The sequence below is a fragment of the Nothobranchius furzeri genome, chromosome 5, assembly GCF_043380555.1.
Source record: "Nothobranchius furzeri strain GRZ-AD chromosome 5, NfurGRZ-RIMD1, whole genome shotgun sequence".
Lineage (NCBI taxonomy): Eukaryota > Metazoa > Chordata > Actinopteri > Cyprinodontiformes > Nothobranchiidae > Nothobranchius > Nothobranchius furzeri.
This window is the reverse complement of record NC_091745.1, coordinates 6,313,392-6,329,417: the sequence shown is the minus strand read 5'-3', so window position 1 is coordinate 6,329,417 and position 16,026 is coordinate 6,313,392. Positions and strand designations below refer to the sequence as shown.

Sequence of the window (16,026 nt, the reverse complement as noted above, 5' to 3'; positions counted from 1 at the left end):
CATGACAACAATGACCTGTGTCACTGGCACTGCCTGTTTTATATCACTTCATACCGACTTCTATAAAAGTGCATTCTTCTAATAAAAATAAAGCAAATGTAAACATCCCTTTAATAATGTCAGTGCATTATTAAGCATTAATAAACCATTAAAGTATTAACTGCTTAGCCACATTATGTAATGTATCACTAAGCAGACCCCCCGGCCCTTTGTCCCAACCTTATATAGTCAAGCTGGGGTGCTCAACATGGGTCTTTAACCGATATCACAATATGATGTAGTTGAACAGTAAACTTCCTTTACTAATGTGGAGTCTTTTTCTTTATAAAAGAAAAACTAAATAATTGTAGGTAACTAAAATCTCATCCTGCACACTTAAGCTACAGAAATGTAATGTGCGGCCAGTTGTGCCAAACTTGGATCTGTCGTATTTTGACCTGTTGAGTGAGAGAAGAAGTAGCTGGTATGTATGAGTTGTGTCATTAGAAGAGTAAAAACCAACACTGATAATAATAATAATAATAATGCAACCCAGGAAGAATCACAGCTTTTCTTTTAGCATCAATTTATTAATACAACTGTAGCTTTACATTAAATACAATAAAAACTAGAACCAACACAATTCATATCTCCCCACATTTTCTCTGTGATTAAAGCGATTTAAAAAACTGCAAAAATGTCATGTTTGGCTTCCAGACTGAACTGCTACGGTTTACAGCAGCTACGCCGAAGCGTTCAAATGTCTTTAATCAGATTAATAAATAAAAAGACGAACAACAAAAGAGAAAATAACAAGCATAATATACATCATTTGCCCCACACAGAAAGTAAGTTTGTAACGGTGCGCTACAAGAAACATTGGGTGTGTAACTCTGGAAATACATGTGTGGGTTTGATACGTACATGGTCACAGGAACACTGAGGGGTTTTCCTTTCAAAAGCATTTGCAAAACATGCAGCAAATACGCACAAACTTCAGTGGAATAGCATCTCTAGTTATACATTCGTTAAATAAATTTATGGTTTACGCAGCTCGGCTGTTTCTGGAAGATAAAAGACCATCTGGAATAAAACTACAGCTTTTACATCCCACAATTCCGTAAATATGAGACATGCTCATATCCCGGTTAGCAGCTCAAACAGGGTCAAAATGCTAACACACACGCAAACACATACACGTGCACGCGCACACACACAACAAAAACAAAAAGGAGAAGCTACATTAAATACAACTGAAAGCTGATACACAACACAGAAAATGTGCTCAGGTGGAAACTGTAAGACACTTTTAAAGCTAACTGTAGTGCTTTTACTTTAGCGTCACCAGTTTGCTACAGACGGCTCACCTGCTAAACACTGTGACCGACGCACTTCTGACTACAACCAGTGAACGATCCCAGTTCCCGAGGAACCCGCAAAGTTTCTGTCCTTTCATTTTCTTCCTGGACCTGCTCAATAGGAAGCCACAAAACAAATCTCACTACTGCACAGGTGTGCTGCATAGGTCAGGGCACTATCAGGTAGGATGATACGGTAGGCTGAGCACAGGTCAAAAAGGTCCAGAAGGCTTACGAAGGGTGAGGTAATCTCAGTCCCAACTCTAAGGCATGTTTACGGTACAAGCAGCTCTGTCTTCCGGACAGTTGGGTATCTTAAAGTGGAATATCCAGATTACACAACATCCATGCAGGTACTGCCAATACCACAGACTTCACTTTAGATGGTTGATGCTTACATAATGTTTAAAAGTTAACATTTTTGAAACACATGGTCACGCTTTTGGTCCTGAACACTAGCTAAGAGCAGTGTGGTTTAGCTGTTAAAAAGCTTCAACAACAGGACTTCATTCTCCCATTTGTCTTTGACTTCTTGCCTCATTAGAAAGCATCTTTAATGTTTTTCAGTTGTCGTACAGCCAAGTCCATTGGGAGGTTGAATCTGAGGTGGCTGATGCGACCCAGGATGCGAAGTGCTCCTTCAAAGCCGGTCTGGGCCATGTAGCTCCAGGACTGGTAGTGCGGGTGTATCAGAGTACCGGATTTGCACAGCAGGTTCAGCCACGACACAAGCCGCTGCTCATTCAGAGCCATGCACACCAGAGCTTTGAACTCCGTGTCCGGTCCTCTTTTGTACCGTCCATGCTCTTTCAGAACCGCGTGAATGGCCCACAGGAAGGACTGCTTCGGTGTGACGGTCCCCGGGCCGCTGCCTACATTTAGGCTGAAGGACTGAGAGAGCTGGCGGGCCGGTGACTCCACAAACGCCTTACCGTTTTTGGAATGGTAGTACTTCACAAAGAGTTCCCATGGGTGCATTGTTTGTGGGGCAGGTCTGTAAGGCAGAAGGCAGGAAATGGGCGCCAACACCAAACTCATGGTTTGTGAAGGTGAGAAGAGGCCATGAGCCAATAAGTCCTTCAGGGCAGTCGCCAGCTCCTTCCTTACAGCTGTCGTCAGCTCATCTCGAGCCCCGAGAGGGGATGTGCTGGTGTAGCTGACCACATGCTCAACAGAAGGATGTCTGCGTGAACCCAACACTCGGACCTTCTCTACAGCTGCCTCCAGACGCTGCAGCAGAGGCCCATAGTCCAACCCAGCGGAGTCCTGAGACCACATGTTCTGTGGGACGTGACCGGTGGAGCAACCGAACTGACTCGCAGCAAAGATCTGCAGCACAGCAAGGGCCTTCTGGATGAGCTGGAGGCCGGTCTCATGCATCCTCTGGGCCTGATCCTGATCTACTGCTTGGTGAGGAGGAGAGCCAGGGTTAAAACGCACATGCTAGGAAAACAAACCTTCTCAGATAAGCTTTTAAATTGGAATGAAAAGCATGGATACAAAGTACATTTGTGATAGAGATTAGAGCGATATATCGGTAGACTGACACATCAGGTGCTGATTTAAAAGCAGGCACATCTGCAGGCTGCCTGGTGCTGCTGACAAATGTATATTTATGTCCCTTACAAAGCTCTGCTTAATAAATTAGTGATGGGAATTACGGCTCTTTTTAGAGAGCCGGTTCTTTTGGCTCAGCTCACCAAAAAGAGCCGGCTCTTTCGACTCCCAAGTGGCTCCTCAGATTTTCTGTTGCGTAGAGTACATTTATAACCAAAACAATGCTAGAAATCTCCACTTTCCGACTGCTGGCGCTCATTTTCTCACCGTCTTCGTCGCACTCTCCTCCCTCTCGCTCGCCTTTTTCCTCCTCCTCATTCCCTCTCGTCTCCCTCCTCCCACATGTGCTCTGCTGTGTGTCTGTCTGAGTATGATCCTCCCTCTTCCCCGCCCCTACTGCTCTGTGTGTGGACAGTCTGGACACACAGTTACACATGTTGACCAATCGCCTGTAGCTTTCACCAAGGCAGGGGGGAGGGGGAGGGGAGGGGACGGCTCCCAATGACGAGCCGGCTCCCGTCGTTCACTTCAAAGAGCCGGCTCTTAGAGCCGGTTCGTTCACGACCGACACATCACTATAATAAATGCTCTAAACATTTACTGATATTCACCTGTTTTGTGTGTTTAATAGATGGTTAATTATTTTAATGTTTGATGAACTTTGGTTAAATGTTTGATTTTAATATGGAGCACAAAATTAAGATTGAATAGTTCAACTCAGTGTGGTGCGACTGACTCATTTTGATCTTGGCTTTTTCTTCATTGTGATGTTTTGTGTGTTTTCATCGGTTCATCCTCTGTTTGAACCTATTTTGTCTTGTTAACCTCATTAGCTTTTTAATATCTCCATTTTATCTTCAGCTTTAGATGTATTTCTGGGATTGTTTTCTTGTATTGCCTCTTCTCTGTGCCGCACTTTCTTGGGCTCATTGGCCCACTGTGAAGTGCTTTAAAAACCAATTAGTATTGGTTGTTATTAGGGACATTTTAGCATGCAAGTAAGGCAGAAAACATCTAGATATCAGCAAAGAAAATTGGCCATTGGCTGACCATGACTTCTGCATATCAGCAAAAGAAAACCCACATTGGTCTATCTCTGAGACCTACCTTTCTTTTTTACTCCTGCTTTGGTCCCTGCTGCTTTCGGCTGCTGACTGGGTCCACCATCTGATAAGAGAGGGTTCCCCACTTCATCTTTTGGAAATAAACAGAAAAGGTCAGACTGAATAATAAGGCTAAAAAGTAGGAACTGGAACAAAGAATGAAGCATTTCAGTGAGACCCGGGGCCTGTGTACCCTGAATGAAGTTGATAAACATCTCCAGGTCCCTGATCTGGGTTTTCAGCTGCTCGACCAGCTGCTCTTTGACTCTCGCCGGGTTCACTATCTGAGCAATGGCGGCGTCCACTCTCTGCCTCAGCTCCTCAGGTGACAAGTTCCCAATGTCCTCGTTCAGATTCACATCCAGCTTCTTGATCAGTTCATCAATGATGACCTGGAAATGAGACACAAGCTGAACATCAAACCTGTTCTCTGTGATTTGATGGTTTTAAAAATGTGACGTTTTTTGCTTTGACAATAATTTATTTGTGATGACATATTTTGTTTGGTTTCCTGGAGTTTTTGGCAATTAAAAATTGTGCCCATATTTTCTAAGTAACACATCTCTTTTAACAACGGTAGTTTCTGCATCTATACTGCTCCGCTTCAGCCCTCTCCCCCCTCCCCCTGTGCAGCGGCCGCAAACCCACCGATGCGTCTGCAGCCTCTCGGAGTTCCTGCTGCCCTAAACATTAAAATAATTATTTCATTTTCTGTTCCTCACTTCTGATTACCTTCAATGGTGTCTGTTTGCTGCAACCACCAGGTACAAAAACTAACTTGTTTTTATTTGACTATTTTTCTGTCCTGCCTGTTTATTATCTTCCTGCATCTCCTCTCAATCCTAAAGAAAAACGGCTACCTGGGTTCATATATATTCACCTTATGAGTTACCTTTGAACTGCAGTTCTAAAAGATCTACCGACCGCGAAAACAGTGGGGTGCGCGCCGGCCGCACAGGTGAGGTGCGTCACCGGAGGACAAAACAGGTGATGCGCCCCGATCCACAGCAGCGAAAAGCATCAGGCACAAATAAAAGACAGAAAACATAAAAGGAAATGAGCCGACATGAACGATCGCGTGTTAAATTAGTTTTTGAGGTGGCGACACCTGATTTGATAATGTTACTGTGGCCGTGCTCAGGACGCAGATGTCTGGAGCGCGTCAACGATCAGAGCTTTGCATGCACAAGCTGGTTAAGGTTAGGATGGGGGTGAGGGGAATGTTAAATTGTAATAGGGTAAAGGTCACAATTCGGTCAAATGTCCGTTTTACGGCAGGCGTCAGCTACCGACGCTCTGGCGTCGCCTCCCGACGCGCAGGGGCTCATCACCTGCTGTCTTTTCCGAGGACTGCATCTTGCCGGTCATTATCACGTGACAGCGACTAGTCGATGACAAGCATAAAAAGTCACTACAGAGCAGTGAAGTCGACTAGTTGATACAACCCCTACTCCCTACATCCTAATGACACCTCCCTCTGTTGCGCAAAGGCGCAATCGTCGTTTACGAGACAGAAAATTACCACAGCAATACTACCAAGTGAGGCGGAACGAATGCCGCAAAATTTGTGCAACCTCATGCCAGCATGGCGTGTTTATAAAACACACCGCTGAGGTAATATTACGCTGATTTGCCGCCACAGTGTGTCTCATAAAAAGGGCTTTAGTTTTTATTTTTAATCTCCACAGTTTATGTTAGAACATTGTTAAGAGGCACGAACTGAATGTTTTTAAGCAAATTTGTTTTTCAAATTAGCCATTGCAGCTTTAATTATAATAATAACCAACATCATCATCCGTTTTGGAGAATTTTATTCATTAGACTTTTGGTAAAAATCGGACACGACACCAAACTATTCAAATGAAAGCTAAATATATCAGCTCTGCAGCAGAGGCCAAACGATGGAAAAACCCACCAATAAAAAGTAGGTTTGATCATAGTAAAGTTATTATTCCTGATCCAGTCTGATGTGGCAAACCACTTCCTGATCCTCAACGTGAAGTCAGTGTTAGAACAACTAAGCTGCGTCTCACTAATCAGCCGTTCCAGGAGCCGTTTACTCTGGACTTCCTGAACTACACCTTCAGTTATGCAAACAGGGAAGTGCCACTCAGTTCTGGGACGAGCAAACAAAACGGAACACAAATACATCCAACATGTAAACTGGCTGCTTAGACAACATCTAACTGGCTGTGTGGCACACTGAGACAAACATCTGAATGTTTTACGTCCAACGTGGCAAGAGAACAAACGCAGCTTTCCAACAACACCGTAGTGGTCAGGGAATAGTTGTTTGACACCCGATCTTAAATAACGAAACAGCATTATTTATTTCCTGAACATAACTGACAACCCAGAAAAGAAGCCTCTGCTGTTTTAATAAGGTTGAAGGTTAAATTTGTATTTATGATTATAAAAAGACACCGAGAGGCTGATTACAGCTTGTGAGCATCAGTGGGGCCTGAAGCAGTGCGTTTTTGCATTTCTACTTTCATACCTTCTGTCTCTCCATGACAACAGACTGCGGCAACGAGTCATAGCTGCCCTCCTGGTAGGCGAAGCGTTCGAGATCGTCCAGCTGCGTTTTCAGCTGGAAAATGAGATCCTTTTGTTTTTCCCTCTGAGCCTCTAGGCGCTCCCTCTTCTCCCGCTCACTCTGGCAGGAAATACAAATACACAAAAGTAAATACTTAGAAATAAAAAGAGGCTGGGTTACTGTATAACAGGATTTGTGGAGCTGGATGTTCTGTTTAAGTCAATATATTTACATTAAACCGTCTAACAGAAATAATACTCACCAGATCCCCCTACAAATGAAGCATTCACAAAGAAAACACAGAAAATGGTCTTTAGGATGAACACAATGTGTTCTAATGTCATTATGTTGAAATGTCACTTCATAGCATCAGGAACAAAAGACGCTGAGTGTAAACATCACTGAGTGTAAACTACTGCAGGTGTTTGTTTTTTTTTAATTAGAACTAACTCATGATAGGGTAACATTTTCCATCAAAGATAAGAAAAAGTCAGAAACAAAAGACAGGTGGGCGCAGCGGCCTGAAGGGTGACGCAACGGCTCGGTCAGATTTAATCCAACAGCTCAGAGCCAGTGAATCATCGTGGTTCATTTGTGTGTGAAGCAAGGCGTACACGAGTCACACGCCAAGTGCTTATCCTCACTAATATAACTAGATTATTAATTTGATGCAGTAGGAATTAAAGTGTTTTGAAACATGCATAATGGCAAGCTACAAAATAGGGGCGTTAATGCTTTAGGGGAATAAGAGAAGAGAAACGCACTGATTCTGGTTTGAGGGCTAATACCAATTTTCCTATCATTGTAAACCTCTAACCTGCTGTTAACGATTCAAGCCGATTCTGATTCATCCTAAAGAAATACAATTACAGGAATACAATTTTCAACATCTGAAAATACGACTCAGGAAGTTAAAACTTCCACATTGACATTTAGTGTCACTAAATTGACTAATCACTATTCAGGCTGATCAGCTGAATATTGGTAGATTCTGGTTGCCAGCTGATATTTCTGTTGATTCTGTAAAACAAGATGACTTAATAACCACAAGTGGTTCAGAACTACTTAAATGTTTATTATATAAAGACCCCTTCCTACGATCTCCTTTATGAAACTGGAAATATCTTTCTGCCAGTGTGATTTGTCTTATTTACATATGCTTATATCACCTCAGTGATCAAGTGTTAATGACAAATAAACTTTTCCTTAAACGTTCACAGAGAGCTGGAAGAGTGGAGGTTTATGTTTGTTTATACTTTGACGGTGTGGACTGGAAGCTCACCGAGTTCTCCAGCTGTTTGGCATCATGAGCTCTGCAGCCCAGGACATGAGGGCAACCCCTGAAGGCGAAGTCCTCCAGCTCCGCCAGCATCCTCTCCTTCTCTTCGCTCTGCGCGTGGACAATCTGCTTGAGTCGGAACTGAACCTGAGCGAAGTGAGAGGTCAGAGCGAGAAGAGAAGAATTCAGCAGGTCCTGCTCCTCTTCGAGCTTCCTCAACCGGGCGGCCATCTCTTCATCGGAGGCCGACAATAATCCTCTTAGTCTCGGCTGCCCACCGCTCTCATCCTCGGGGCTGGCCACAGCGCCCACCGGTGCCCATCGCTCTCCTGCGCCGGCGAACACAGCCTCGCTGTCCGAGGCTGACAGCTCCTCTGTGGACATGTTGGACGACGTAGTTTACTCCAGCCCTTTACTGTTGGTCCTCAGTTTGTTACCGCCGTGTTTCAGATGGTTAGTTGTCTAGTAGCGCGCCGAAGACAAAAAAAAGACATCGCCGAACAAACAGGTGCTTCGCCATCTTGGGAAAGATGATTCATACGTCAGGGAGGAACAAGCAGGAGTTACAGGGAATCACCGGAAGTTGTGAATCTTTACCTTCAAAATTAAAGAAGAAGATTGTCGCCCAACCCTGTTGGAAATTTTTGTCTTGCTGAACATAAAAACAATATTCGTGCTTTAGAGAAACTATAAATATAAGAGCAACCTTATGTAATCCGTATCTGATTTCTTATCAGAATTCTTTTGTCAGTAATATTATTTGGAAAAGAACACAGACAATTCCTAACAAGTATTTTCTAACAAATAAGGTCAAGAATTCTCATTCAAATTACTTCATAAATGTTATCCAGCGAATCGTTATATGACAAAGTTCAAGTGGGACATTCGAGTCATTGGGTGTTGGGTATATTTTATTATACATAAAGCCCTCCCATTTCTGTCTAAATTTGCTAATGAGTGCAAATGGACGGTTGCCACCACCGTCATCTTGGCCATGTCACACCTGCCGTCACATCCAGACATATCCAAAAATGGGAAAAGAGGTGGAGCTGAGAGTGGGCTGTGCGGGTGAGAGCAAATGATTGACACTCAAAGACTCTGAACCAACATAAACTGAGCTAAAAGGCAGATTGCGGATCTCTGATCAAAAGGCCAACGCTGCTAAAGGGAGAGAAACATTACCAAAACTCGGCAAACCTCCCTTCTGCAGGTGCGACCTCACGGATCTTTGACCGTGGTGGACCAACGAAGCCTCCACTTGCCTAGGTTAGCTTACCTAGCTCCACTTTTCTTACCTAGCCAGCCCTACCAACACGTTATATTTCAACCCATCTTTGACTAAGCAGTAGTGTTAAATGCACACTGCACACAGCTGCGCAAAATAAGACCCTTACTCCACTCCCACCTTATGTTGCAGCAACAAATGCTGTTGCCTGCAGAGTGACAGGGCGGAGCCACTAACAAATGCACACACACACAAGCTCAGAACAACATTGTGACATCATAATGTACCAGCTAACGTCATGGTGTACCTCTTGGCCAACAGCAATGGCAGATTTAAATTCAAATGTGGTGCAGAGTTTTTACCTGAAGATGGCACCACACTGACAGTTTTAGGCAGAATATTTAAATTTTAACTAAGATGCAGTAAAGTGCCAAATTATGGACTACATGTGTATAGAGCACGATTAGACACTCCTAGTTTATCAGCAAAAAAAGCTGATTTGGGGTTGACTTGTTCTATAACCTCAATACTTGAGACCCAGCAGATATAATATGTCAAGCAGTGTGATAAATGTAACAAGGTTTATTATTTTATCAAATTTCACGTTTTTCAGGGTTTTTAAATAAGAGAAACAGAAAAAAATATTTGCAAAACAGGACTTCTTCACCAAATTCCCCAAGATCTGGCTGCAGACTCTCTTTCCACAGTCACCGCTGCAGACCGATGCTGCAGACAAAAACCTGCAGCTAGGAAAGACGGTTTGCAGTGACATGAAATAGCAAATGTAGTAGAGCTCTTCCAGCCAATCAGAGGCGAGAAAGCCGGGACCTTCCTTGGACGTCCTACGATTCCAAAGCTTCCAGCGTCTGGCCGGAGGAGGAGGGGACTGGCTCTGAAAAACTTATGTTTTGAAAGAGGGGCTTATCCATCCGACATATAAAAAATTTCAACTAGTGGTATTATTTTAAAAAATCAATAAATAAAAGTGGGCCCCTTGAAAGCCAGTGTTGGACACCGTTTTAAAAACGGAATTCAAACAATATTTCAGTTTTTTGTTTACATTTTTGTAAACCAATACATTTGTTTTTTTAATGAATTGTTCTTGAATTAAAAGAAATAAATAACGACAGTTGAAACCTACTTCCGGAAGTGACGTAGGAATATGAGCGGGTCAAAGGTGACTAGATCCTTTAGCACTTCCTTTCCTGCTAGCGGTGGCCGTAGAACAGCATCAGTGAGTGAATTTTTCTTCCAAGTAATCCTCATCCATCGTGCCAGAGCTACCTTGTGCTGTAGTTTGTATTTCAACATATGCAAAGCAGTCATCCCCTTTTCAGTATACATTCGTTATTATGTTCGTTTCCCATTGATTTATGAAGAAAATTAGCGCTTTAGAGTGGAAACATTTCTCATCCTCCGCTCTTTCCAACATGGCAGCTTCCTTAATGTAAACGCTGAGTTTAACTCATTGCCGTACTTGCTGGAGTATTTTTTTTAATGTATTAACAATCTGTTAGTTTAATTTAGGACACATTTCAGGTTGAGTTAAAATAGTTCGTAGAGAACGTGAGAGCAAAATAAATGTGTAAAACTGATTTATTAGCTGTTCCGTAGCTGAATGCTAACTACGATACAGTTCCAACGAGGCCTAGACTCATGTTTAATGATGGCATTTGGTGTGTGTGGGTCAGCACTGTTTTGTTGAGTGAAACGGACACCTAAAGTGTTTCTTCTTACAGCAATGGGCAAGTTTATGAAGCCTGGAAAGGTGGTGATGGTCCTAGCTGGACGCTACGCCGGACGTAAAGCGGTAATCGTGAAGGTAAAACTAGTCATTTACTGCTGGATTGTGATGGCTCTGTGAAAAGTCTCGACACAATACAGAAACTACAGATATCAGGTCAAGACGTGACTGACGGGTTTTTGAAAGACCTTCATGGAAATGTCACATTTAGTGGAAAGAAATGTTCAATAATCGTACTGGTATAGTGCCTTTCAGAGTCCAAGAGGACACCAAAGTGCTTTATAATACAGCAGGGGTATGCAATGTGGGGCCTGGAGATCTGATATCCAGCACATTTTTAGTTTTAACTCCATCAACACACCCGATTTCAGTCCGCAGGTGATTAACAGGCTTCTGCAGAGCCTGATGAGCTGCTGCACAGATGCATCAAATGTGTTGAATCAGAGAAACCACTGAAACGTGCTGGGTACTGGACCTTGAGGACCAGAATTGAATACCCCTGCACTACAGTGCAGTTCATACATTCACACACTGGTGGTGATTAGACAATCTTGGTTCTCGAGTGATGCTATTCAGCATATTTTAGTTGCAACACTTCTGATCCAGTGGTTGAATCACCTGTTCAGCTGCTCGAGCTCTGCAGAAGCCTGTTAATTACCAGCTGATTAAAATCGGTGTGTTGAAACTGGGGACGTAATTAAAACATGCTGGATGGCAGCACTCGAGAATCAGGATTGCCTACCCCCAATCTATAATTTAGCCACAGCTGCCCTGGGTCACTGACAGGCGAAGATGCCAAACAGGCAGCACTGGTCCCTTTTACCACCACCAGCAGCCAAGGTGAGAGAGGTGTCTAGCTAGGGCTGGGCGATATGGCCTAAAATCAATATCATGGTATATTGAGGAGTTCACCTCGATAACGATAAATGAACGATAACTACATGTATGTGCAAACCCAACCCACACACCTTTCCATTTTTTTATTGAATTTATTGCCATGGAAAATTAGGACAATAGATGTAATAGATACATTTTCTATTAATTGCCCAGCCCTATGTCTTGCACAAGGACACAACAGCAGAGTTCTCTGCCTGTAGCCCGATTGATCCTACAGCCAGATAACTGGTCATCCCGCTCAGAATGTTGAAAATTTCTAGCAGCAGCTGTCATTGTCTTTGTGGCAACATTTATGTTTAAATTTGTACCAAACCTGATTTTACAATTTATTGATCTCTTGGCAGAACATTGACGATGGCACCGCCGACCGTCCCTACAGTCACGCTCTGGTTGCAGGCATTGACCGCTATCCCCGTAAAGTGACCACAACTATGGGCAAGAAGAAGATCGCCAAGAGGTCCAAGATCAAGGCCTTTGTCAAAGTTTTCAACTACAACCACCTCATGCCCACCAGGTCAGTGTCACAATGCCACACTGTTTTTTTGTGTTTTGCAAGTTTTATTGAAAAGGTTGTTGACTGTTCAGATCAAAAGCTTTCACCCCCAAATTCCACTACCTCCGCTCCGCTCCGACACGAACGCCGGAGCAAAATCGGTCCCGTTGTAGTCAATCAGAGCAATTCCACTACTGCGGCCGTGCTCCGGCAGTGCGGCGCCATGCGCCGCCCTCTGTTCCGGCGTCCGGCAAAAATAGAATCGATCCTATTTTTGCCGGAGCACCTCCGCAGTCAATGGACAGAAATCACAACGGCCCAACAGGAAAAGGAGCAAGCACAACTTCCGTTTTTCACAATAAATCAATAAACAAAAGGCGTTTCTTGTTTCATATGAACAGGTTTAACAACTTTTAACAACGATCAATGACGGCTGAAGTTTAAATGCACAAAAGTAAGCCATAAATACAGTTTCTACTATCAAAGTAGTCACACTTTGTTGATCCAAACACTGCTGATCTCTCAACACAAATGATGGGCAGATTAAACAGTTCATGCCGATGCTTCTCCCACACAACGGGTGTTTGGATCTAACTTCTGCGTTTATTGCTCGGACTGTATCGCAAGATCTCAAAAATCCCGCGCATGCTTGTTTGCCCAGCTCAGGTCTCCGCACCGGAGCGGAGCCGTTGTAGAGCGGGTACCAGTAAAAATTGAGTTCGGAAGCGAGCGGCTGCGGAAGGCGGGGGCGGAGCAGAGGTTGTGGAATTTGGGGGTTAGGCTCTGCAGATTAGTTACAGTGGAAATCGGAAGGTACAATTTCAATCACATAATTTACGGTACAGCCATCTCACATCAAGCCTAGAAATATGTGAATAACACGGCTTTTTGTTGTGTACACAGTAGGGATGGACAATGTATCGGTATCAGCCGATGTTAGTCATTTAACATATCGGTATCGGTCCGATAAATAAAACCAGGCCGATATTCACAACCGATATATTTCCCATCTTGTCTCCATTTGTTTATCGTGAGGGTGAGGGGGGTGATGTGTAATTGTTTAGTCATGTGATTGTAATAATCTCATAAGTGTAAATGTGTGTGATGTGTGTACGTAACATAAATTCAGCTTTAATCGTTTTCATTCTATACAAAAGCTGCTGATTTTAGAAGCATTAATGTCGGTATAACGGTATCGGCAAATACTGGTTATCGGCCATAACAGTGATCTTAATATCGGTATCGGCCCAAAAATTTCTTATTTTATTTTGTGTGATTTTTCAAGAGAATACAGTGTTTGTGTGCAGTAGGCATGAAATCTATTTATAAAACCATTTTAATAAACTCAGAAGGAAGCTTGTAGTTATCTTTGAGATGCATGAATTTGTTTTGTTGATCAGATGTGCTGATGTGGGGATTTCTGGTTTATCCCCGATTCCTCCTCAAAACCTTCAGATGATCTTCGTTTCTAATAATGTATCATCACTTAAGTAGAAGCAGCAGTGTCTTTAGTTATTACCCTTCAGAACAGAAATATTTTAGATCATTTTCTGGTGGCTAACCCCCAAATTCCACTACCTCCGCTCCGCTCCGACACGAACGCCGGAGCAAAATCGGTCCCGTTGTAGTCAATCAGAGCAATTCCACTACTGCGGCCGCGCTCCGGCAGTGTGGCGCCGTGCGCCGCCCTCTGTTCCGGCGTCCGGCAAAAATAGAACCGATCCTATTTTCGCCAGACGCCGGAGCACCTCCGCAGTCAATGGACAGAAATCACCATCGCCCAACAGGAAAAGGAGCGAGCACAACTTCCGTTTTTCACAATAAATCGATAAACAAAAGGCGTTTCTTGTTTCATATGCACAGGTTTAACAACTTTTAACAACGATCAATGGCGGCTGAACTTTAAATGCACAAAAATAAGCCATAAATACAGTTTCTACTATCAAAGTAGTCACACTTTGTTGATCCAAACACTGCTGATCTCAACACAAATGATGGGCAGATTAAACAGTTCATGCCGATGTTTCTCCCACACAACGGGTGTGGATCTCACTTCCGCATTTATTGCTCGGACTGTATCGCAAGATCTCAAAAATCCCGCGCATGCTTGTTTGCCCAGCTCAGGTCTCCGCACCGGAGCGGAGCCGTTGTAGAGCGCATACCAGTAAAAATTGAGTTCGGAAGCGAGCGGCTGCGGAAGGCGGGGGCGGAGCGGAGGCTGTGGAATTTGGGGGTAATTGGTGCGCTGGATGCTTCTATTGGATATAATGCATGCATTTATGGTGTTAGCTAGCTTAGAATAAACAAACTCTATGAGGCTGTTCTGTTAAAGGAAATATTGACTTTGCCAGTGAGATTGTCAAAGATTAAAAGTGTTCAATGCTTTTTGAAATTTGAGCAAAAGTAGCTTAAGCTTGAGTGTGACAAGTTCAGGCTTAATGTACCGCGGTGCTAAAGTGTTTCCATTTAAATTTCCTGCCGTTAGATTTAGGATGTCCTCAGTATGCTAACTGTAAAGGCTGCTCTCAGCCGTGGAGTGGTGCTCATTTTGCCTTCCTTCACTCCCAGATATTCTGTGGATATTCCTCTGGACAAAACTGTCGTCAACAAGGATGTCTTCAGGGATCCTGCTCTCAAACGCAAAGCCAGGCGGGAGGCTAAAGTCAAGTTTGAGGAGAGGTGAGATTCCGTATTCCTAGAACAGCACGACTCTTGTTTAAATGTAAATGCTCACCTGCTATCTCGTGAAAGCCTAGTTTATTCTTCTACACCAGCAACTTTGTGTTTACACCCACGCGTATTGACTAGAAGTTTATGCTTCTCTGTTGGTGTGAGTGTTGTGATTCCCCGCCAGCAGGGGGCGTAGCGCTTTTCTGGTGCACCCTGCCACTATTGCAGTCAGGTCTTGTGTGTTTACATTGTTATGTATTTCAGACACTTTTAACACAAACAAATTTGTCCTCCACCTCCTCATCCAGTCACCACCTCTGTAATTTCCTGACACAAATAAAAAGTTTGCTCTGTGTCTTTGTACTCCTTCAGGCATGATTATTACTGTCTGACATTTTCCACGAGACATTCTTCTTTCTGCTCCGTGTATGTTGCTAGATGCCTTCAGTTTAAATTGTTTTGAGGGGGAATGGCGGTGCTGTCTGCAAAGTTAAATGAAGCAGCATCCTGACCAATCACAGGCTTGCGGACGGATAATGGTGTTCCGTGTCTGTGCTGATGCAGTATAAACCAGGCTTAATGTGTGAACTCGGCTGGCTGTGGAAATGTAATTAAAACCTGTTGTTTTGTCATTTTTAGGTACAAGACGGGAAAGAACAAGTGGTTCTTCCAGAAGCTCCGGTTCTAACTTCACTCAGTTTCACAAAATAAATGTTTAAAAAAATGAATTTCGACTCATTTTTTCCATCAGTGTGTCATTTTGATTGCAGGGGGTGTTGTTGGACACATTTGTCAAATATCAATACACATATTCCTTTTATGATGCATTTAAATGTGTTCTGAGCACAGTTTCTTGAAAACTAGTTAAGGAAATTGTTTTCAGACCACTTGATCATTAACTTTTTAATTTGCGTTATCTAACCGCTATACACGACATGGAGATGAGAGCTCTGAACAAGAGAACGGTCAAAGATGAATGACCATACCGTGCTGCTGCGTCAGCCTGCAGAGGTTCTTGCTAAACTGTTTAGTTTCGTTAACCAGGGTGAGTTAAATGAAATTGGGAAGAAACTATGGTTTACTTTAAGTTGGAGTAGATGTTTGCTTGTTTTTATCCGCTCCTCCCCAGAGACAATGGACTTGGTCGCAATGTCCCCAGGTAGTCGAAGGGTTTGTATTTGGAGT

At 43.3% G+C, this 16,026-nt stretch overlaps 2 protein-coding genes across 3 annotated transcripts; one reads left to right on the top strand and one right to left on the bottom strand.

Moving 5' to 3' along the window:
• Positions 1–1,652: 1,652 nt before the first annotated feature.
• Positions 1,653–8,328, bottom strand: rundc1 (RUN domain containing 1). 2 transcript variants are annotated; one of them, XM_015975884.3, is made up of 5 exons: positions 7,816–8,328; positions 6,495–6,653; positions 4,191–4,389; positions 4,002–4,088; positions 1,653–2,743 (listed from the first exon to the last, which is right to left on the bottom strand). In XM_015975884.3, exons 1-5 carry the CDS (start codon positions 8,194–8,196, stop codon positions 1,878–1,880), a joined length of 1,692 nt encoding a protein of 563 aa, XP_015831370.1. In that variant the 5' UTR covers positions 8,197–8,328; the 3' UTR covers positions 1,653–1,877. The 2 variants fall into 2 exon arrangements, with proteins under 2 accessions (XP_015831370.1, XP_015831371.1); XM_015975885.3 differs by having other exon boundaries at positions 1,653–2,740.
• A 1,837-nt stretch (positions 8,329–10,165) lies between these two features.
• On the top strand, positions 10,166–15,569 carry rpl27 (ribosomal protein L27). The gene is made up of 5 exons (XM_015975894.3): positions 10,166–10,271; positions 10,777–10,859; positions 12,023–12,192; positions 14,740–14,850; positions 15,481–15,569. The coding sequence occupies exons 2-5, from the start codon at positions 10,779–10,781 to the stop codon at positions 15,527–15,529; spliced, it is 411 nt and encodes a 136-aa protein (XP_015831380.1). The 5' UTR covers positions 10,166–10,271; positions 10,777–10,778; the 3' UTR covers positions 15,530–15,569.
• Positions 15,570–16,026: the final 457 nt, after the last annotated feature.